The sequence below is a fragment of the Bos indicus x Bos taurus genome, chromosome 2 (genome assembly GCF_003369695.1).
Source record: "Bos indicus x Bos taurus breed Angus x Brahman F1 hybrid chromosome 2, Bos_hybrid_MaternalHap_v2.0, whole genome shotgun sequence".
In the NCBI taxonomy this organism is placed as follows: domain Eukaryota; kingdom Metazoa; phylum Chordata; class Mammalia; order Artiodactyla; family Bovidae; genus Bos; species Bos indicus x Bos taurus.
The window spans coordinates 59023277-59043846 of NC_040077.1; the positions used below are offsets into that span (position 1 = coordinate 59023277).

Genomic DNA, 20570 nt, shown 5'->3' on the forward strand with positions numbered 1-20570 from the left:
TGCCTTTTCTAAAACCAGCTTGAACATCAGGAATTTCACAGTTCACGTACTGCTGAAGCCTGGCTTGGAGAATTTTGAGCATTACTTTACTAGAGTGTGAGATGGGTGCAATTGTGCGGTAGTTTGAGCATTCTTTGAAACTTACTTTAAATATCTAAGTTTTTTATAATTTATTAATTATAAAATTACTCAATTAAGAGGTATGCTTTTTTTTTTTAAAGAATGACAGATGTTTATTATTAAATTAGTTGTTGCTGTTCAGTCACTAAGTTGTATCCAAATCTTTTGCAATCCCATGGACTATAGCCTGCCAGGCTCTTCTTTCCATGGGATTCTCCCATCAAGAATACTGATGTGGGTTGCCATTTCCTTCTGCAGGGAATCTTCCTGACCCAAGGATCAAGTGTCTCCTACATTGCAGGCAGATTCTTTACCACTGAGCCATGATATGGAGCCCATATCTAATAGGTTTACATGCAATATTTAGGCTACTACTGATCTTCAATAATATAATTAATTAATCTTTAGACTAAATTTGCATATAAAATTAAAGAATCTATTTTATACCATGAAACCACATCATACTACCAAGGTTTTAATTTTCTCTGGGAGCTGGTAACATTCAGCTACTTTAGGAATCCTTTCAAAGTTAAATTCTAATAGCACTGGATTAACCAACTAAAGGTTATCAAAAACTTTTCAAAAATTCTCTGAAATCTTACTGTTAAAGATGATTCTTGCTCTTAGAGGAGATCTTTGTCATAGAAGGAACTATGAAGTATTGAAATAGACTCAAATATTTTCTAGGAATTTAGTAAATGATAAAAGATTTATTTTAAGTAAGTGGCGTTGTTTTTTGTCAACTGTGTTGATATAGATGGTTTTATTTTTGTGAAAAATCACTTTGTTCTCAACTCTTTATGTAAACTTCAAACAGATCAAAGACTTTTATACAGTGAAATTATACAATCATTTTGATAAAATATGTTACTATTTTAAGACCTTGGATTTAGAAGGCCTTTTAAAATTTTTCAGAAATCCAGAAATTAAAAAAAAACAACTAAATTTGAATGAATTAAGAAAACTTCCGTATATCTAAAAACAAAACACTACAACATCATAAACAAAGTTAAAAGAGAAACCAAAATAGAAGGAAATGACAGCACATGACAGCGTTAGTTTTGTAACATCCTAAGTGCTTTTACTTTTAGTAATCACTAAAGATAAGGATAGAAACTATAGCAAAGAAATGTATAGAGACAAATACTTCTCTACAAAAGGGGAAAGTCAATAAACATATGCTTTCTTAATGTCTAATGTATCAGTAGGCATATATTTTACTGCTGCTGCTGCTAAGTCGCTTCAGTTGAATAGCACATATTTTATTAGTATTCTAGCAAATTCCATCACAGTTAATAAATGGAGTCGATTTTATTGTCAGTAAGCCCCCTGAAACCTAGTTGTCTCATTTTTCAGATTACTTGGTATGTAGCCCATGTCCTCTCTTTACCTATAGGAGAGATAAGACCAGCAGTGTCATATATGATTCTATATGAAAGTCCAAGAATGTCTTAAAACTTTCTAGGTTTTACATATAAGAGAAGATAAGTAGAAGATATACGTTAGAGATATATTTATATCTCTATATATAGAGATAGATATCTATCTATCTATCTATATATATATATATATATATATCCTATCTTCTGTAGAAGAGAAGATATACGTTATGAGATATATTTATAATTTTAACACACAAATGAATGACCAACATCGTTCAAATTATAGTTTTTTAACATTCTCATGATGTGTATTTATGCCTCAACCACTATGAAACTCAGACTGTTATTGAAAAGAACCTTTCCCTCTTTCTTTATACTGAATTCAGGCTTTTGCAGATCTTTCATAATTTCTGCTTTGAGATCGGGTGGTGCTGTTGTATTAAAATTGCAGGTTTCTGTCAAAAAATCCCAAAGCAGATCTCCATTTTCATTGCCATCAATAAAACAGTCAGATATGTCCATGGTGGACAGAAGGTCATAATACTCGTACTTAATCCCCAACTTATCCAGCATCTGAGTGAGGTCAGACGATGTGACATACTGGCAGAGGTCATTCCGGGGTAAGCGAGATCCATACTTTTCCCATAGCTTTTGCCAGCTGCTGGCTCCTGTGCAACAGAAAAACATTCATGCTTTCAGTTATTCTTCTTTTCACTTACCTACTCTGCAAGCAGTACATTAGATGCTTGGAATAGAGCAGTCCATTTAAAAAGTCCATTCAAAAAGCTAAAAAGACTTTTGTAGCTCAGTTCAAGGAGTGCAAGGGGTTGGTGGGAAAGTTAAGTAAATAAGTTATACATCACATGGTGCAAAGTGCTAATGAAAAACAAATCCAAGCAAGAGATAAGGGGGATCAGAGAGCTGGATGGATTGCTGCTTTATATAGGATGGTCACAGACATTCTCTCTAATAATGTAACATTTGAGCAGAGACATGACAGCAAGGCACATATATATGTAGTAATCTATCAGGGGGAAGGTTACTCCAGGTAGAGAGAAGAGCAACTGCAAAGGACCTGAAGCAGGGACATGCTTGGCACATTAAGAACTAGCCAGGGAGCTAGTGAGATTGGAATAGAACCAAGGGGAAAATGGAAAGAGATGAGGTTGGGTGATGGTGAGGAGTGGATTGGGTGCTTAATCATATAGGAAAAGATAGGAAGTCATTGTAGTGCTGTCTAATAGATTGTTATGGACTCTTGGACATGTTCCAAATTTGCATTGTCCAATATGGTAGCCACTAACCACTTTATGGTTCTGGAATGCATGAACTATGGCTAGTCTGACTAAGGAAATGAATTTTAAGTGCTATTTCATTTTAATTCATTTCACTTTCAATAGCCAACTATGACTTACATATCAGATGACACAGCATTAGAGTGACTTGACCTGATTTACATTTTCTTAAGGTCACTCTGGCCACACAGATGAGAACAAGGGCATAAGGACAGAAGCAGGAAGAACAGTAAGAAAGCTACTGCAAAAATCTGGGTGATAGATGATGGTAAGTTGAAACAGCAAGATTGGAAATAATGAGAAATGGTTGCTTCATACACACACACACACACACACACACACACACACATTATATATTACACTCCTAGAGCCAATGCCATTTGCTAATGACTTGTATATTGTTAGCAATAACAATTTGGATAGTGAAAGAAAGAAAAGAATCAATGATGACCGCAGTGATTTTGGCCCAAGCATCTGAAAAGAGAGAACTGCCATTAGAAATGGGAAGAATGAGGGAGGAACATTTTTCAATGTGTTAGCAGGCATCTTATTTTGGAAGTATAAAAGTTGAGCTATCTCTTGGCCATTCAGGTTGTGATAAGAGGAAGGCAATTGTTTATGTTAGTCTGGTTCAGAGGAGAGGGTCTGAGTAAAAACTGAAATGGAAGAAAGAGCACAGCAAATACAATGATAGTTTGCTCAAACCAAAGATGAGATAGCCTCTCAGGTCTGTACACTTACAAGATGCTGCCTTGGACTGCAACACCTCAGTTGAGTTTACAAATTTTGTCCCCAGCTTTAGAGGGTATATTAGCAGTGTATGATGTATTTAATTGAAAATCTGGTCCAGAGTAGCAGCTAAGAGATACAGAATCTGAGGGAGACAGAGGCTGGATTGTTCCTCTGACTCTTCATGAATGACATGAGGTTTGTTATTAAGTCTTTCAGAACCTCTGGTTTCTTATCTATAAGACAGAGATAACTATACTTGTTGCAACTGCGAATATTAAATAATATAATTGAAGTAAATCATTGCACAATGGTAAGCACATAGCAGATGTGTAAAATGTACTTAGAAAATAAATGAACATTAAATGGAATTAATTTGATATTTCCACTGGTTGTAGCCTTGAGACTGTGAAAAAAACAAACTTGCTATTCAAAAATCTATAATAATAATAATAAAAATTAAAACAAAAGAGAATTTTATGGACCTTCTAATATAAGCATGTAATACTGGGCTGTTAAATATACAGTGAATACCGTGCATTAAGGGTGGTCTTATGTTCCACTAATATTCCAGAAGAGAGTGATAACTTCAGGGTAAGCTTTAGGAGAAGGTAGAATTGGAATGAAGCAGAAAAATTAAAAAATAAGAAACCTCAGTTCAATGAAAAAAATCAGGGTCATGAGTATGTATTAAAAAAATTTTTCATTCCAAAGACAGTGATTGTCTGCCCAAATAAGAATTTGCCTACAAATAAGACTTTATAAGAAAATAAATATTTCAGTGGTTGAGGAGGAGCTCTGTTAGCATTATCATTATTATTTTTTAAACTTGGCAGAGAGAAAAGAACCAAACACTAATTGCAGAGCATTTGTTGGTGTCAGTGTTTGGTGACTCAGTGCCATTTCTAAGCTGAGCAATTAGACACTTTCTGACTGATAAATTATCATAATGGCTCTCAGTGGGCACAACATATGGTGTTACTTTTGTATTCAACATGATATAAACCAGGTCCTTCCCCCCCACACACTGTATTAAAAATAACACACTACAATTTGCCTCCTTCCTTAGTCAAATAAGGAGAGGTCAGGAAAGAAAACGTCACTGATCTCCCTTAACCAGATAAGTTGCATTTTAATTATTAATAGCAACTCTCTCAGCTAATGTCTGGCTACTGTATTTGCCGAAAAACGTGCCACTGACTTTATTTTAGTGTGGGATACTCAGTTTAAGAGTCTACCTCTTCTTATTTCTCTTCTTTTCATCCCCAAATCAGATCTTTAATCTCTATAATCAGAAACTTCTGTTCTAAATAAATGACTGTTTACTCATATGGGCTAATTCTTCAGTGGGTTCTTTGGAACCAGAGCAAAGCTTCTGTTCCCTCAAGCACCATATATTCAAATAGGCTGACCAGTAAAACACTGTCATTTAATTCTGAATATAATTTCTCTTCCTGTTCCTAATTAGTTTCACTTGCCTACTCTTCTGTCCTTTTGTATGCCTCTTTCAGCACGCACTGTTTGTGTGTGAATATGTGTATCTTCTTCATTGAGCCTTTTATTCCTTTTTATTAAATCCATCTTCAATTCTCTAGCACTCTCTATATTCCCTGATTCCATGTCTATCATGTAGTAAATTTTAGCTAAAACATGGTCTCTCTCTTTTTTTTTGGATGGACATTCAGAATCGGTTATAGTTAGGATATTGTAAAGAAAAAATAATAATTATTCATTTCGACCTCTGGGTTGGGAAGATCCCCTGGAGAAGGGAATGGCTACCCACTCCAGTATTCTTGCTTGGGATATCCCATGGACAGAGGAGCCTGGTGGGCTACAGTCCATGGAGTCACAAATGAGTCAGACACTACTTAGCTACTAACACTTTCATTTTTCAATTCAAATACATTCACTGGGTGTGTTCTTCTGTGTGCCAAGGGTTTTGCAAAGATCTGGGACTAGAGAACAGAACTCCTGCTCTCCAGGAACTCTTCTTAAAAACTCCCCAGTTGCCTCTGATAGGAAATTAGCACACTACTGAAAGTGTTTACACCTCTCAATCTTCCATTGGATTAGGAGTCTATCAAAGGCAGAGGAGGAGTAATAGTCATCTTTGCAACCTCAGAGCCTAGCAGTGATGAACTGTTATTGTTCAGTCATTAAGTCATGGACAACTCTTATGTGACCTCATGGACTGTAGCATGCCAGGCTCCTCTATCCTCCACTATCTCCTAGAGTTGGCTCAAATTTATGTCTACCTAATGATGGATTAGAGGAGCTCCATAAAAGCTGAATGAACCAAATCTGCACAATAGCTATCCTGTTCAGACAGCCTGAGACCAAGACTACAAGCCATATTTTGAATATGCTGAATGCACCTGTCACCTTAACCAAGCTAGGTGCCCTGCATAATTAAATCTAGAAGCAGATCCCATATTTCATTATCTTACAATCGAATAAATTGCAAAAAATGGGTTTCCATATGGTACTTGAATAACTGAGTAATTCAGTTTACTCAGAGAGACAACACATCAGTTCAGTCATAGGTCACTGTCAACTGGGATAGACAGGAAGAAACCTTAGCTATGGAGCATATTTAAGATGACCTTTAGAGCAACATGTTAATCCAGACATACCACTATGTGCCTTGCTGAGATACTAGCTCGCTGAGTACTCGTGGAAATTTAATTGAGTAACTAGTGCTAGGCTTCTCTGAGTCTGTTTGCAAGGAGCACTCAGTTGCTATATTGCCATGAGGCTATGGATGACAATATTGCTGAAACGAAGGAAATATGCAAACAAGCTTTTTCACTTCTAGGCTGTTGTTGTTTAGTCACCAAGCCGTGTCTGACTCTCTTGCCACCCCATGAACTGTAGCCCTCAGGCTCCTCTTGTCCATAGGATTTCCCTGGCAAGAATACTGGAGTGGGTTGTCATTTCCTTTTCCAAGGGATCTCCTCAACCCAATATTGAACCTGGGTCTCCTGCATTGGCAGGCAGATTCTTTACCACCAAGCCAGAGACACTTCTAGGTAATAATGACCAAATTCCATTTACAAAGTGACCTCAACAACCTGAGTAAAAACAGAGCCTTGTGTGAACCATTTTGGTGTAGGTCTTCCAAGTTTTAAGGTAATAGTCAAGTTTAAGGCATGTTTTCATTGGGCAAGTATGGAGAATGGGGTTTCAAGAATTATAGTTTGGGCTGAGAAGGCATTTTAGGATAATGGGTTTCATTAAATAGGAGTGAGATAGGAAGTTGATCAGGCATCTCAGATGACCTGGAGAGTTTCGTCACACCTGTCTACTATCCACAGGTTAGCAGACTGGTCTGGCTCATAGGGATTTGTAGTGATACTGTGAAATGAAAAAGTTACTAATGACAATGTGGATCAATTCTATACATGTTAATTGACAGTGATATAAGACAAATCTTCTTGTGACTAAATTTGTTTTCACTGTTGGAAATTGACCATAATTTATTTTTCTAAAAGCTGACCCATATATACTTGTATCAGCTTTTTTAATGCAATAAGGCAATTACTGCTCTTTTTAAAAAGGGAAACTTCAGCTACTTCCTTACACCAAGGGGCTGATACAATTTTTCTCAGAGAAGTACATTATTGTTAAGATAGGTTTATAGGTGAACAGGTTTATCTAGGTCAGAGAGGAAGAGCAAAGGGGAGTTAATCTGCTCTATGTAACGAGTAAGAAGGGGTGAAAGGGGAAAGTGAAGAGTTGGTATCTTAGGAAAAGCACTGAGCTAAAAGGATTATCTGTTAACAATGTTTTCCTCTCTATGACACCTGCCTCCCACACTGTGTGCAGTCATGAAGAAGTGTAAGCTCTATACTGAAAAAGTTAGTAAAATATTTCTACCATCAAATGCAGAGTGAGTAATTTTTGACTCAGAATACTTTTTTGATGAAAGCTAAAGGGTCTAGTCAAGGCTATGGTTTTTCCTGTGGTCATGTATGGATGTGAGAGTTGGACTGTGAAGAAGGCTGAGCGCCGAAGAATTACTCTTGAGAGTCCCTTGGACTGCAAGGAGATCCAACCAGTCCATTCTGAAGGAGATCAGCCCTGGGACTTCTTTGGAGGGAATGATGCTAAAGCTGAAACTCCAGTACTTTGGCCACCTCATGCGAAGAGCTGACTCATTGGAAAAGACTCTGATGCTGGGAGGGATTGGGGGCAGGAGGAGAAGGGGACGACAGAGGATGAGATGGCTGGATGGCATCACTGACTTGATGGACGTGAGTCTGAGTGAAGTCCAGGAGTTGGTGATGGACAGGGAGGCCTGGTGTGCTGTGATCCATGGGGTCTCAAAGAGTCAGACAGGACTGAGAGACTGAACTGAACTGAAATGGTTTTCGTTTCTAGTAACTGTATTCATGATGTAGCCAGCAAAATACTGTATCCATAAGAGCACCAAGTCAATTCTCAGTTGCTTGTAGACTACTCATGCTACTTTGTAAACCTTAGGCTGGTTTTTTCTTATTAGTAGGTATATATTCACAAGAGAGCTGCCTTCTGACACTCAAATATATAACTTCTGAAAATATTTAAGGATAAACTAAATATAAATAAAGTGGATCTTCATTTGATGTGGAGTATATTCTAAAATCAGACATATATGACTGCTGGATGAACTGTTATTTCTGTCTGCAACACTTTCTGTATTATTGATACAGATTATCAAGAATAGACTGAGTTATCAACTCAGTGTCGATAACTAAATTCACTTCTGTATTCCTAAATGTTCAAAGTGCTTTATCCAAGTGTCCTCATTTGGAGAGAGGTTAGTGGGAAAAATCCAGTTTACATAAGCCCTCCTAAATGGGAAGTTAGAACTTTCTCACATAAATGAGTATTTTTAACAAACCTGAGATAAAAATAGTATATCAAATGTTCTTGCAGAAGAGGTTGTGTACAGGAACTTTCATTTGCCAAAATCCCACATAAATTCAAAGCTAGGATTATAGGCAACAACTGTGTTTGCAATCCTTAAAGCCATTCCTCATATTTAGGAATAAATGAATTTTATGACGTGGTTTTTGATTATGGGGTCTGATATAAATTTAGGAAGATAGAAGCTGCTGTATATCTAGAGTCAACCGGAATAGCACTGTGTGAACAATCCATAAAGACTGCTGAATGAAGGAGTGAATTAATGAATTCAACAGTGTCAGTGTTTTATTTGCTAATCTGTTTATTTAGGTTCTCTGTGTCATAATTGTATCACTGGAAACAAAGTATGATCAAATGCTGTCTTTGGAAAATAACACAACAACACAAAACCAAACAAGAGAATCACTAGCTATTTTTGATAGTTATTTGAGAAAACCTATAATGAGCAACATTGACAGTGACTCTAGAAATGCAAATTAATCAAATATGACAGTGTCACAAATATTTCAACCTTTACTTAAACATCACAGAAGGGAAAGAGACATTTAAGGGACAAAAAGGAGGTACATAGAAATATTTTCTATTTTTAGTCTCCTCTAAAGAATTCCTATCAGTTGTATTTGCTCTATGTTATATAAAAAATAATTTATATATGGACAACAAAGATATACTTTCTCAAGAGGAAGAAGAAACAGATATTTATTTCCACTGGAAGTCCTAAATTGAAAGTTTGAAGGACTTTCCTAATACTGTGTTAATTAATTGACTATGACCATAAGCCAGGTCAAGAATTTCATAATGAAGATGAAATATACCATCAGCCTTCAAACACATGAACTATTGGTTTTTTAAAATGTAGGTGGAAGGAAAATAACTTACCTGACACAATAATAATGAGAATCTTAGCATTGGTAGCTAAGAGACTATGGAAGAATTTCAGGGTAGCTGGGATGTCTTTAACATAATACAGCATCTAGAAATGAAGGAAAAGAGAACTGAGGCACTTTTCTATGTCAATGTCTTTGTTGCTCAGACTAGATACTCACTAGAAGATTTGATTTTCAAGTTGAGTGGGTTTTTACTCAACAAAACACGTAAGAAATTTAGAAGTTAAAGACGTTATATGGAGAGATAGAATAATAATGAGAGAAAATATTTGGGGATAGGGGAAACTGTTATTTACTCAACAAGAATCAAATAGTTTAAAATTTGCTCTTTCTGGCTTCAGTAACACAAACATTTATAGCTTCAGACAGTCTCTACTCCACATGGGGGCATTGATTCTGTGCTTTCTCTATATTTTGTGAATTGTAGTTCTTCTGGGAGAAAATGGTGCTGGCACCATAAAAACATTCCATTTCATGGAACGTTGCTTCAAAATTAAGCCCTTTGCACTAGCTTTACCATATGCTCACCAATGCTTTTTTTTAAATCACAGAAAATGCGACAAGCTTTGATGTTGACAGATTCTCTAGGAAAATGGACTGGATAAAGCCTTAGGTTGCAGCATCATCACAAGGGGATAGGTGTCAGTCCACTCATTTTAAATAACTCTGAATGATCTCTGGTGAATTGCAGGGAAAGGTCTTTCCACCTAACACAGATAGAGCCTGGAATTATACATGGGCAATGGAAATTTTCCCCTGAGGGCTTATAGCCCTGGAATCTACCCCACATAGACACTTATTTTTTATGTCTCATCTTCTACTCTTTTAGACAAAAATTCAATATTTTATTCAATTTTTTATGGGCTTCCCAGGTGGTGCAGTGGTAAAGAATCCACCTGCCAATGGAGGAGATGCAAGGGACATGGGTTCAGTCCCTGGGTTGGGAAGATACCCTGGAGTAGGAAATGACAACCCTCTCCAGTATTTTTCCCTGGAAAATTCCATGGACAGAGGAGCATGGCAGGCTCTATGGGATCACAAAGAGTTGAGCATGACTGAGCATGTACACACACATGATAGAATTTATTGCATAAAGCAAAAATAACCTGAGCTCTGCCTCCCTCACATGAATTAATGAAATACAAGGGACCTGCACATGGTCTGTGTGGTCTCAGAGGCCATATTTAGTATCATGTCACTCCATGCTGTTCACCACAGGGACCACATAGACAGGCACCCAGATGCAGCTAGTCCACAAGATCACTAATAATCCTTGACATGACCTAGCTCAAAAAGAGGAGGCCGATCATAGCAGATGCTCTGAAAATTGATCTAATAGACACAGATTCTCTGCAGTTGACTATGAATATTAAGTTGAAAGATGCCATGAGAATGTTAGGACTGTAAGGAAAAATGAGAGACAGAGACATAACAAAAATGCAGAGTAGACAGAGAGGAAGACAGTAGTAGTGCAGAGGAAGCAGAGATAAGAAAGAAAGAACAAAGGTGGAGGTTTGGAGAGAAACGAGAATGATCTCTGAAGCTGCAACATTTTATAGCAAGTGAGGAATGGGATTCAGTGCATATGTGAAGAGATTGGCTTTTGATAAAGGGAGGCTTTTGTTGTTTTTTGAATTAACTTTTTTTGGAGTATAGTTGCTTTACAGTGTTGTGTTAGTTTCTACTGTACAGCAAAATCAATCAGACATACATATACATATATGCCCTCCCTTTCAGATTTCCTTCCTATTCAGGTCACCACAGCGTATTAAGTAGAGTTCCCTGCGCTATACAGTAGGTTTCATTAGTTAGCTTTTATACATAGTATCAGTAGTGTACATGTGTCAATCCCAATCTCCCAATTCATCCCACCCACCCCTTTTCCCCTTGGTGTTCATATATTTGTTCTCAACACCTCTGTCTCTATGGTGCTGCTATGAACGCTGGGGTGCATGTATTTTTCTGAATTATGTTTTTCTCTGGGTATATGCCCAGTAGTGCAATTGCTGAGTCATATGGTAGTTCTGGGCTTCCCTGGTAGTTCAGTTGGTAAAGAATTCACGTGCAATGCAAGAAATCCCAGTTTGATTCTTGGGTTGAGAAGATCCTCTAGAGAAGGGATAAGCTACCCATCCCAGTATTCTCAGGCTTTCCTGGTGGCTCAGATGGTAAAGAATCCACCTGTAATGTGGGAGACCTGAGTTCAGTCCCTGGGTTGGGAAGATCCCCTGCAGGAGGGCATGGCAACCTACCCCAGTATTCTTGCCTGGAGAACACTGGAGTGGGTTGTGGGGAGAATACATGGAATATTCTCCCCATGGACAGAGGAGCCTGGCTGGCTGCAGTCTACAGGGTCGCAGAGTCGGATGTGACTGGGCAACTAAGCACAGCATGATAGTTCTATTTTTAGTTGTTTTGAGGAACCGCGATACTGTTCTCCATAGTGGCTATATCAGTTTACATTCCCACCCACAGTACAAGAGGATTCCTGGGAGGCTTTTGTAATAAGAAGAAAGAAAGAAATGGTGGGTACAGGTGCATCTCTATAAATGTGGTGGGTAAAAGATGATTTTCTACCTGATCATTTCTCTTTTCACTATAGAGTAGGAAGGGAAGTTATCAGTTGGAAACCAGTGGCAAAGAAGGGATTACAGGAGTTGTAAGGAGAGAGATGAAGGTATGAAATAGTTATACAGTTGAGCCTTGGACAAGGCAGGGATTAGGTACCAACTTTCTGTGTAGTCAAAAATTCACATATAACATATGCATTTTCTCTGTTTCTGGAGTTCCACATCCAGTCATGCAGCATTTACTGCTGAAAAAATCCAGGGAAGGTCCAGTGGTTTGGACTCAGTGCTTCCATTACAGGGAGCATGGGTTCAATCCCTGGTTGGGCAACAAAGCTCTCACAAGCCCTGTGATGTGGTCAAAGAAAAAAAAAATTAAATAGAAAAAATTAGCATACAAATGAACCCACATAATTCAAATCTGTGTTGTGCAAGGGCCAACTATATGAGAAGATAGAAAAGTAAGTCTAGTAGAGAAACGTCTTAGGTTTGCTGGGCAATGTTAAAAGCACTCCCTTATAGTTAAAGGATTGTGTCTGCTAAGAAAGCAAAGATGTAGAATTGCCTAGATATGCCAACCCTGAAGTAATTTCTTCCTGTAATTTTTAGAAGCCTATTCCTTTTGGCTTAACCTCTAAAATATACAAACAGTTCATACAACTCAAAAACAGAAAGCACAACCCAATCAAAAACTGGGCAGAATATTTTAACAGATATTTCTCCAAAGAAGACATACAGATGACCATTAGGTACATGAAAAGATGCTCAGCATCAATAATTATTAGAGAAATGCAAATCAAAACTACAATGAGTTACCACTTCACACTAGTCAAAATGACCATCATTAAAAATTCTGCAAAAAACAAGTATGGAGAGGGTGTGGAGAAAAGGGATCCCCCTACACTGTTGATACAACCACTATGAAAAATATGTAGGTTCCTTAGAAAACTAAAGATAGAGTTACCATATGATCCAACAGTCCCATTCCTGGGAATATACCTGGACAAAGCCATAATTCAAAAAGATACATGCACCCCTACATTCACAGTAGCACTGTTTACACCAGCTAAAACATGGAAATAATGTAAATGTCTATCAACAGACAAATGGATAAAGAAGATGTGGTACATATATACTGTGGAATGCTGCTCAAAGGCTATGGTTTTTCCTGTGGTCACGTATGGATGTGAGAGTTGGACTGTGAAGAAGGCTGAGCACCAGAGAATTGATGCTTTTGAACTGTGGTGTTGGAGAAGACTCTTGAGAGTCCCTTGGACTGCAAGAAGATCCAACCAGTCCATCCTAAAGGAGATCAGCCCTGGGATTTCTTTGGAAGGACTGATGCTAAAGCTGAAACTCCAGTACTTTGGCCACCTCATGCAAAGAGTTGATTCATTGGAAAAGACTCTGATGCTGGGAGGGATTGTGGGCAGGAGGAGAAGGGGACGACAGAGGATGAGATGGCTGGATGGCATCACTGACTCGATGGACGTGAGTCTGAGTGAATTCCAGGAGTTGGTGATGGACAGGGAGGCCTGGCGTGCTGCGATTCATGGGGTCTCAAAGAGTCGGACACGACTGAGTGACTAAACTGAACTGAATGCCATTTACAGCAACATGGATGGACCTAGAAATTATCATACTAACTGAAGTAGGTCAGAAAGGGAAAGACAAATACCATATAACATCACTTACATGTGGAATCTAAAATACGGTACAAATAAACCTGGCTACAAAACAGAAAGAGACTCATAGACATAGACACCAGACTTGTGGTTGCCAAGGGGGAGGTGGGGAGGGACAGGGATGGACTGGGAGTTTGGGGGTGGTAGATACAGGCTATTATTAATACATTTAGAACTGATAATCAACAAGGTCCAAACATATAGCACAGAACTATATTCAATATCCTGTGATAAACCACAATGGAAAAGAATATAAAAATAAGAATGTCTATAGGTGTATAAGTGAGTCACTTTGCTATACAGCAGAGATTGGCACAGCATTGTACATCAGTTATATTTCAATTTTTAAAATGTCTACAAAAATGTTTATTCCTTTGGGATGACTGTATTTGTAGACTATAGAAAGCAAAAAGCATCTTGTTCATCATGGTTTTTCTAAAACATGTACATCTTCTAATGGTAGCCAACACCCAAAGCCTATACACCTACATGCTATTCAGATACATCAGTGACCTCTGGAAATATGTCCCCATATCATCTGCTGAAGAGTCACTCCCTTTACAAGAAATACACTATTGTATTTCTAAGAAATACACTGTTAGTGCTGGACCACGGAAATAAATTCTGGCAGAAAGACTGATGTCAGTAAAACTTTGTTGACCTGAGGAATCATCCAGCCTGCCCCTTTGTCGCATACACAATAGCCAGGTCATGAACAGAAGGCAAAAGCAAGTGGATTCAGAAAAACTCTGGGATGTTGGTCCATTCTGAGTTTGGACAGATAATGTTCACTTATAAAATCAGAAATCAGATTTTCATTTATCTTTTAGAAGTTAGAATATTAAGCACTCTGAAATATTTCTGAAGAATCTTTTTTTTCTGAGAGTATATAACAATAAATATTTCCTACCTGAATCATATGAATAAAGTCCCACCTCTGAAGTTCTTTTTTCTCCATCATTCTATTTTGATATTCAGATGATGTCTCCTTATGCCAAGCAAACTTTATGTTCTCAAGGTTTGATGTCTTGGCTACAAGCTCTAAAATATGGAGAAAAGGTAGCTCACCATCAATTTTAATTGCAAATTTGGAACCCATTTCCATTTAGAATTTTAATGCAATCAATATTATATACACAACAGATATAAAGCACATTTTTCTTTTTTATGCAGCTCCAGAAGACCAGAGAGTTCATCCTAGTTTTTCCTCTAGCATTAAATGAAATTAGAGATAACTAAAGAGCCAATAAAAAATAATTATGAGAATTCTGATCAGACACAGGCAATATTGTTGTTGTTTAGTTGCTAAGTCACATCCAACTCTTATGCGATACCATGGACTGTAGCCCACCAGGCTCCTCTGTCCATGGGGTTTCCCAGGCAAGAATACTGGAGCAGGTTGCCATTCCCTTCTCCAGGGGATCTTCCTGACCCAGGGATTGAATCTGCTTCTCCTGCACTGCAGGAGGATACTTTACCACTGAGTCACCAAGAAAGCTGTGTATAGGCACATTATCTCAAGTGTTAATGAGAAAAAAACTGGTGGATTTTATCAATGGAGAATTTACATAAAACAGGTGATATGATTCTATAACTCAGGAATCAGTAAACTGTGGCATGGACCATATCTGTCTTACTACCTATTTTTAAATAGACTGCAAGCTAAAAATATACATTACTCTTCTTCCCGACTTCATGCTCCTGTCCTTCATATTTTGTGCCATTAAACTGTTAAATGGTTGAACAAAATTAAAAGAAGAATAATACTTCATGATAGGTAAAAATGATATAAAATTCAAATTGAATGTTTACAAGTAAAATTTTATTGTGACATAACCACACATATTAGTTTATGGATTGTCTCTGGCTGCCTTTGGTGTTCAGTGGCAGAGCTAATTAGTTGTGACAGGGATCATGTGGATTAGATGGTTAGATAGCATCACCAACTCAGTGGACACAAATTTGAGCAAACTCTGGGAGACAGTGGAGGACAGAGGAGCCTGGTGTGCTGCAGTCCATGGGATCACAGAGTCAGACACGACTTAGTGACTGAATAGGTGGCCTAAGTCTAAAATACTTACTATTTGGCCCTTTTCAGAGAAAAGTGTGCTGATTCTTGCTGTTACCAATTACACATAAGCTTTTAGGGTAAGGTTTCTGTTTAAATATCTCTGAATGAATTAATGACTGTCTCTAAAATAAACATCAAAAATAATGGTTGATGACCAGGGGATGGATGGAGAGACAGTATTCTAGTTACTATTTATATTCTGAGGTGTTTAAGTCATGCCTGCCAAAAAAGTAATTAGGTTCTTCTCTCAATAAGCTTACAAAGAATGTACCACAGTCACCATGTTGTTAGTGACTGAAGGGATGCATGTGGGATGACAAGCCTTTCAGAATAGGATTTGATATACAGCACCATAAGCAACTGAATGTGCACACACACACATCGTGGGTTACAAGTACCTTTGTACTTGGTGATTTGTTCAGCACTTGGTTCAACAACTTCATTGATGATATGAACTCCTGGGTACTGAGCTTGCACTTTGGAGAGAATTTGAAGATCAATTTCACCTGAAGAAAAGCATATAGAACAGTTCACCTTGGCCCAGAAAGAAAAGAATAGAATAGAATAGAAAAGAACAATTTCAACTACTTTACTATCTCTAGGAAAGTCCAGCATAAATAAAGAAGAATACTCAGCTGTTGCCCTGACACGGTGTCTATGATGAAGAACAACTAGGTTAAAAATGTGATTTGAGGAGGGTTATGATTGCCTTTCATTCATTCATGTTGTTGTTGTTGTTCAGTCACTCAGTCATGTCCAACTCTTGGTGAACCCATGGTCGGCAGCACACCAGGCTTCCCTGTCCTTCACCATCTCCTGGAGCTTGATCAAACTCATATCCATTGAGTCAGTGATGCCATCCAGCCATCTCATCCTCTGCTGTCCCGTTCTCCTCCCACCTTCAATCTTTCCCAGCATCAGGGTCTTTTCAAATGAGTCAGGGCAAAGTATTGGAGTTTCACCTTCAGCATCAGTCCTTCCAAAGAATATTCAGGACTGATTTCCTTCAGAATGGACTGGTTGGATCTCCTTGCAGTCCAAAGGACTCTCAAGAGCCTTCTCCAACACCACAGTTCAAAAGCATCAATTCTTCAGCACTCAGCTTTCTTTATGGTGCAACTCTCACATCCATACATGACTACTGGAGGGAAAAAAAATAGCTTTAACTATATAGACGTTTTCTGGCAAAGTAATGTCTCTGTTTTTTAATATGCTGTCTAGGTTGGTCATAGCTTTTCTTCCAAGGAGCAAGTGTCTTAATTTCATGACTGCAGTCACCATCTGCAGTGATTTTGGAGCCCAGAAAAATAAAGTCTGACACTGTTTCATTGTTTCTCCATCTATTTGCCATGAAGTGATGGGACCAGATGTCATGATCTTAGTCTTTTGAATGTCGCGTTTTAAGCCAGCTTTTTCACTCTCCTCTTTCATTTTCATCAAGAGGCTCTTTAGTTCCTCTTCATTTCTGCCATTAGGGTTGTGTTATGTGCATATCTGAGGTTATTGTTATTTCTCCCCGCAATCTTGATTCCAGCTTGTGCTTCATCCAGTCCTGCATTTTACATGATGTACTCTGCATATAAGTTAAATAAGCAGGGTGACAATATACAGCCTTGATGTACTCCTTTTCCTATTTGGAACTAGTCTATTGTTCCATGTCCAGTTCTAACTGTTGCTTCCTGACCTGCATATAGGTTTCTCAAGAGCAGATCAGGTGGTCTGGTATTCCCATATCCTTAAGAATTTTCCACAGTTTGTTGTGATCCACACAGTCAAAGGCTTTAGTGTAGTCATTGAAACAGAAGTGGTAAACTGTATTTAATACCTTTTATTGTACTACACAATTGCACTCATCTCACACGCTAGTAAAGTAATGCTCAAAATTCTCCAAGTCAGGCTTCAACAATAGATGAACCATGAACTTCCAGATACTCAAGCTGGTTTTTGAAAAGGCAGAGGAATCAGAGACCAAATTGCCAGCATCTGCTGGATCATGGAAAAAGCAAGAGAGTTCCAGAAAAACATCTATTTCTGCTTTATTGACTATGCCAAAGCCTTTGACTGTGTGGATTGCAGTAAACTGTGGAAAATTCTGAAAGAGATGGGAATACCAGACCACCTGATCTGTCTCTTGAGAAACCTATATGCAGGTCAGGAAGCAACAGTTAGAACTGGACATGGAACAACAGACTGGTTCCAAATAGGAAAAGGAGTACATCAAGGCTGTATATTGTCACCCTGCTAATTTAATTTATATGCAGAGTACATCATGAGAAACGCTGGGCTGGAGGAAGCACAAGCTGGTATCAAGATTGCCGGGAGAAATATCAATAACCTCAGATATGCAGATGACACCACCCTTATGGCAGAAAGCAAAGAAGAACTAAAGGGCCTCTTGATGAAGGTGAAAGAGGAGAGTGAAAAAGTTGGCTTAAAATTCAACATTCAGAAAACTAAGATGATGGCATCTGGTCCCATCAGTTCATTGCAAATAGATGGGGAAATAATGGAAACAGTCAGAGACTTTATTTTTGGGGGCTTCAAAATCACTGCAGATGGTGATTGTAGGCATGAAATTAAAAGACGCTTACTCCTTGGAAGGAAAGTTATGACCAACCTAGACAGCATATTAAAATGCAGAGACATTACTTTGTCAATAAATGTCCATCTAGTCAAGGCTATGGTTTTTCCATTAGTCATGTATGGATGTGAGAGTTGGACTATAAAGAAAGCTAAGCACCAAAGAATTGATGCTTTTGAACTGTGGTGTTGGAGAAGACTCTTGAGAGTCCCTTGGACTGTAAGGAGATCCAACCAGTCCATCCTAAAGGAGATCAGTCCTGGGTGTTCATTGGAAGGACTGATGCTGAAGCTGAAACTCCAATACTTTGGCCACCTGTTGCAAAGAGCTGACTCATTTGAAAAGACCCTGATGCTGGGAAAGATTGAGGGCAGGAGAAGAAGGGATGACAGAGGATGAGATGGTTGGATGGCATCACCAAATCAATGGACATGGGTTTGGGTGAACTTGGGAGCTAGTGATGGACAGGGAGGCCTGGCAAGCTGCGGTTCATGGGGTCCCAAAGAGTCAGACACGACTGAGTGACTGGACTGACTGACTGACTGTATTACAGTAAAATCTAAGATGCTATTGATTATAGGATAAAAATAACCCTTCTTTTATATCACTAAGTCATAAAGTAAAAACAACTCTGTCAATTATAATTGTAAGATTTCACCAACTGGAAGATATATACCAATCTGTGATATTAAAATATGAAAAAATATGCTGTAGAATTGATAAATTAGGCTAGATCAGAATCATATAAAATATATCAGGTATAAAAGAAGGATAAAAAATTGTATGAGACATGTGTCCTCAAAAACATCATGTTCTCGTAGAAGAGACGGACATGGAAAGAACCCTGGCTTGGTTTGGGCCATGGAGGGAAGAAGGAAGGAAATGGTGATGGAGAGGATAAGACAAGAGGCCAGAGAGATGGAAAGCTGCATGGCAGACCACTCTTGAGCTCTGTGTTACAGGGTAAGTAACACAGTTAGCCTGGGGACTTTTGGGGAAATGGGAATTACAGGCAGAGGACAGGAAGTGGAATTGTATATACAGGACTGCTGGCAATTTAGGGTTTTAGAATGTGTAGGTAAGGCAGGGCCTCCAAGAAAGAGGTGATTCCAGACAAGTAAATGGAAAGGAGGTTATGGCAAAATAGGTATTTATTCATTCACTCATGTACCAGTGATTCATTGATTATTTTACTGTGTGCCAGGCACTAAACTAGGCAAATGATAAGAGGAGCAAATAAACACCTGCCCTGATGAAACTTTAGCCTATAGGTGACGATGTGAGAGAGACTGTGGTAAATTGGATAGACTTGAATTCCACCTCTGTCTGATCCACTGACTTGATATTACGACCTTCAGCTGTTTGCTTTCTCTCTCCAAACTGTATTTTCCTCATCGGAAAAACAGAAATAATGATAGTACATAATTTATTGGGTGTGAGGATTAAATGAGGCAATGCACATAAAGCACACTGCAAAAGAGAGTTGGCACCTAATAAATGTTAGCTGTTCGTTATTTTTATTGTTATCATTGAGTCCCTGTCTTTAAAAATCTCTCTTCTTTCCCTATTACTAATGCCTCCAAATTAAGTTTTGCACTTTTATTCTCTTAGTTATGATGTTGACCTTCACTAAAATACTTATGTGCTGGCAAGACTAGCATATGAAAATGACACTGGTCTTTAACATTTTGGCATAAATGGCATTAACAGAACCTTTCCAAGGTTAGATATGGCAGATGAAAAAAAAGCATAGGTCATAAGACTGAGCAGGCTGGAAGAAGGAGATGAGGAAGATAAATCAGGAACAAAAGATGCCTGACTAGGAAAAGAGAGTTGTCTAATGGTATAATGAATGTCCCAGGTGCTGGCGATGGCAGTGGGTGGGGATGAGGGTAGGGAGGAAGTAGGGGAAGGAAACTAAAGTGGAGAATGAGGAAATCTATGCGACAGTTTTCTCCAAAGCTGGCCCGATCAATCTGAAACCTTTTAATTCTTCCTTAAGTTCCACTGCCAGAGATTTCAATTATATGTCCCTCTTCAAATATAGGCATGATGTGTTTAAAATATGGCCCATATGAAAGCAAGATATAATCACAAAAAATATCTTACTGTAAAATTAAGTAAAACAAGCAAAGGCTTGATTCCAATGAGTTTGTTAAAGGGTATCAAGGACTCAAATGCTAGTTTGAGCAACTGAGCAACTTTGATCATCAATCACTGAAAGGCATATGAAGGGTCAACAGACTATAGTGCCATGAAAGTGAAAGTGAAAATCACTCAGCTGTGTCTGACTCTTTGTGACCCCATGGACTATACAGTCCTTGGAATTCTCCAGGCCAGAATAC

General features: G+C 38.3%; 1 protein-coding gene across 1 annotated transcript in view; it reads right to left on the reverse strand.

Moving 5' to 3' along the window:
- Window positions 1-815: 815 nt before the first annotated feature.
- Window positions 816-20570, reverse strand: part of HNMT (histamine N-methyltransferase) — a 92720-nt gene continuing 72965 nt past the window's right edge. Inside the window, exons 4-7 of the mRNA XM_027561727.1 lie at window positions 16043-16150; window positions 14484-14614; window positions 9314-9407; window positions 816-2170 (exon numbers count right to left, since the gene is read on the reverse strand). Coding sequence (XP_027417528.1) covers window positions 1815-2170; window positions 9314-9407; window positions 14484-14614; window positions 16043-16150 — 689 coding nt within the window. The 3' untranslated portion in view covers window positions 816-1814. The remainder of the gene's footprint in view (window positions 2171-9313; window positions 9408-14483; window positions 14615-16042; window positions 16151-20570) is intronic.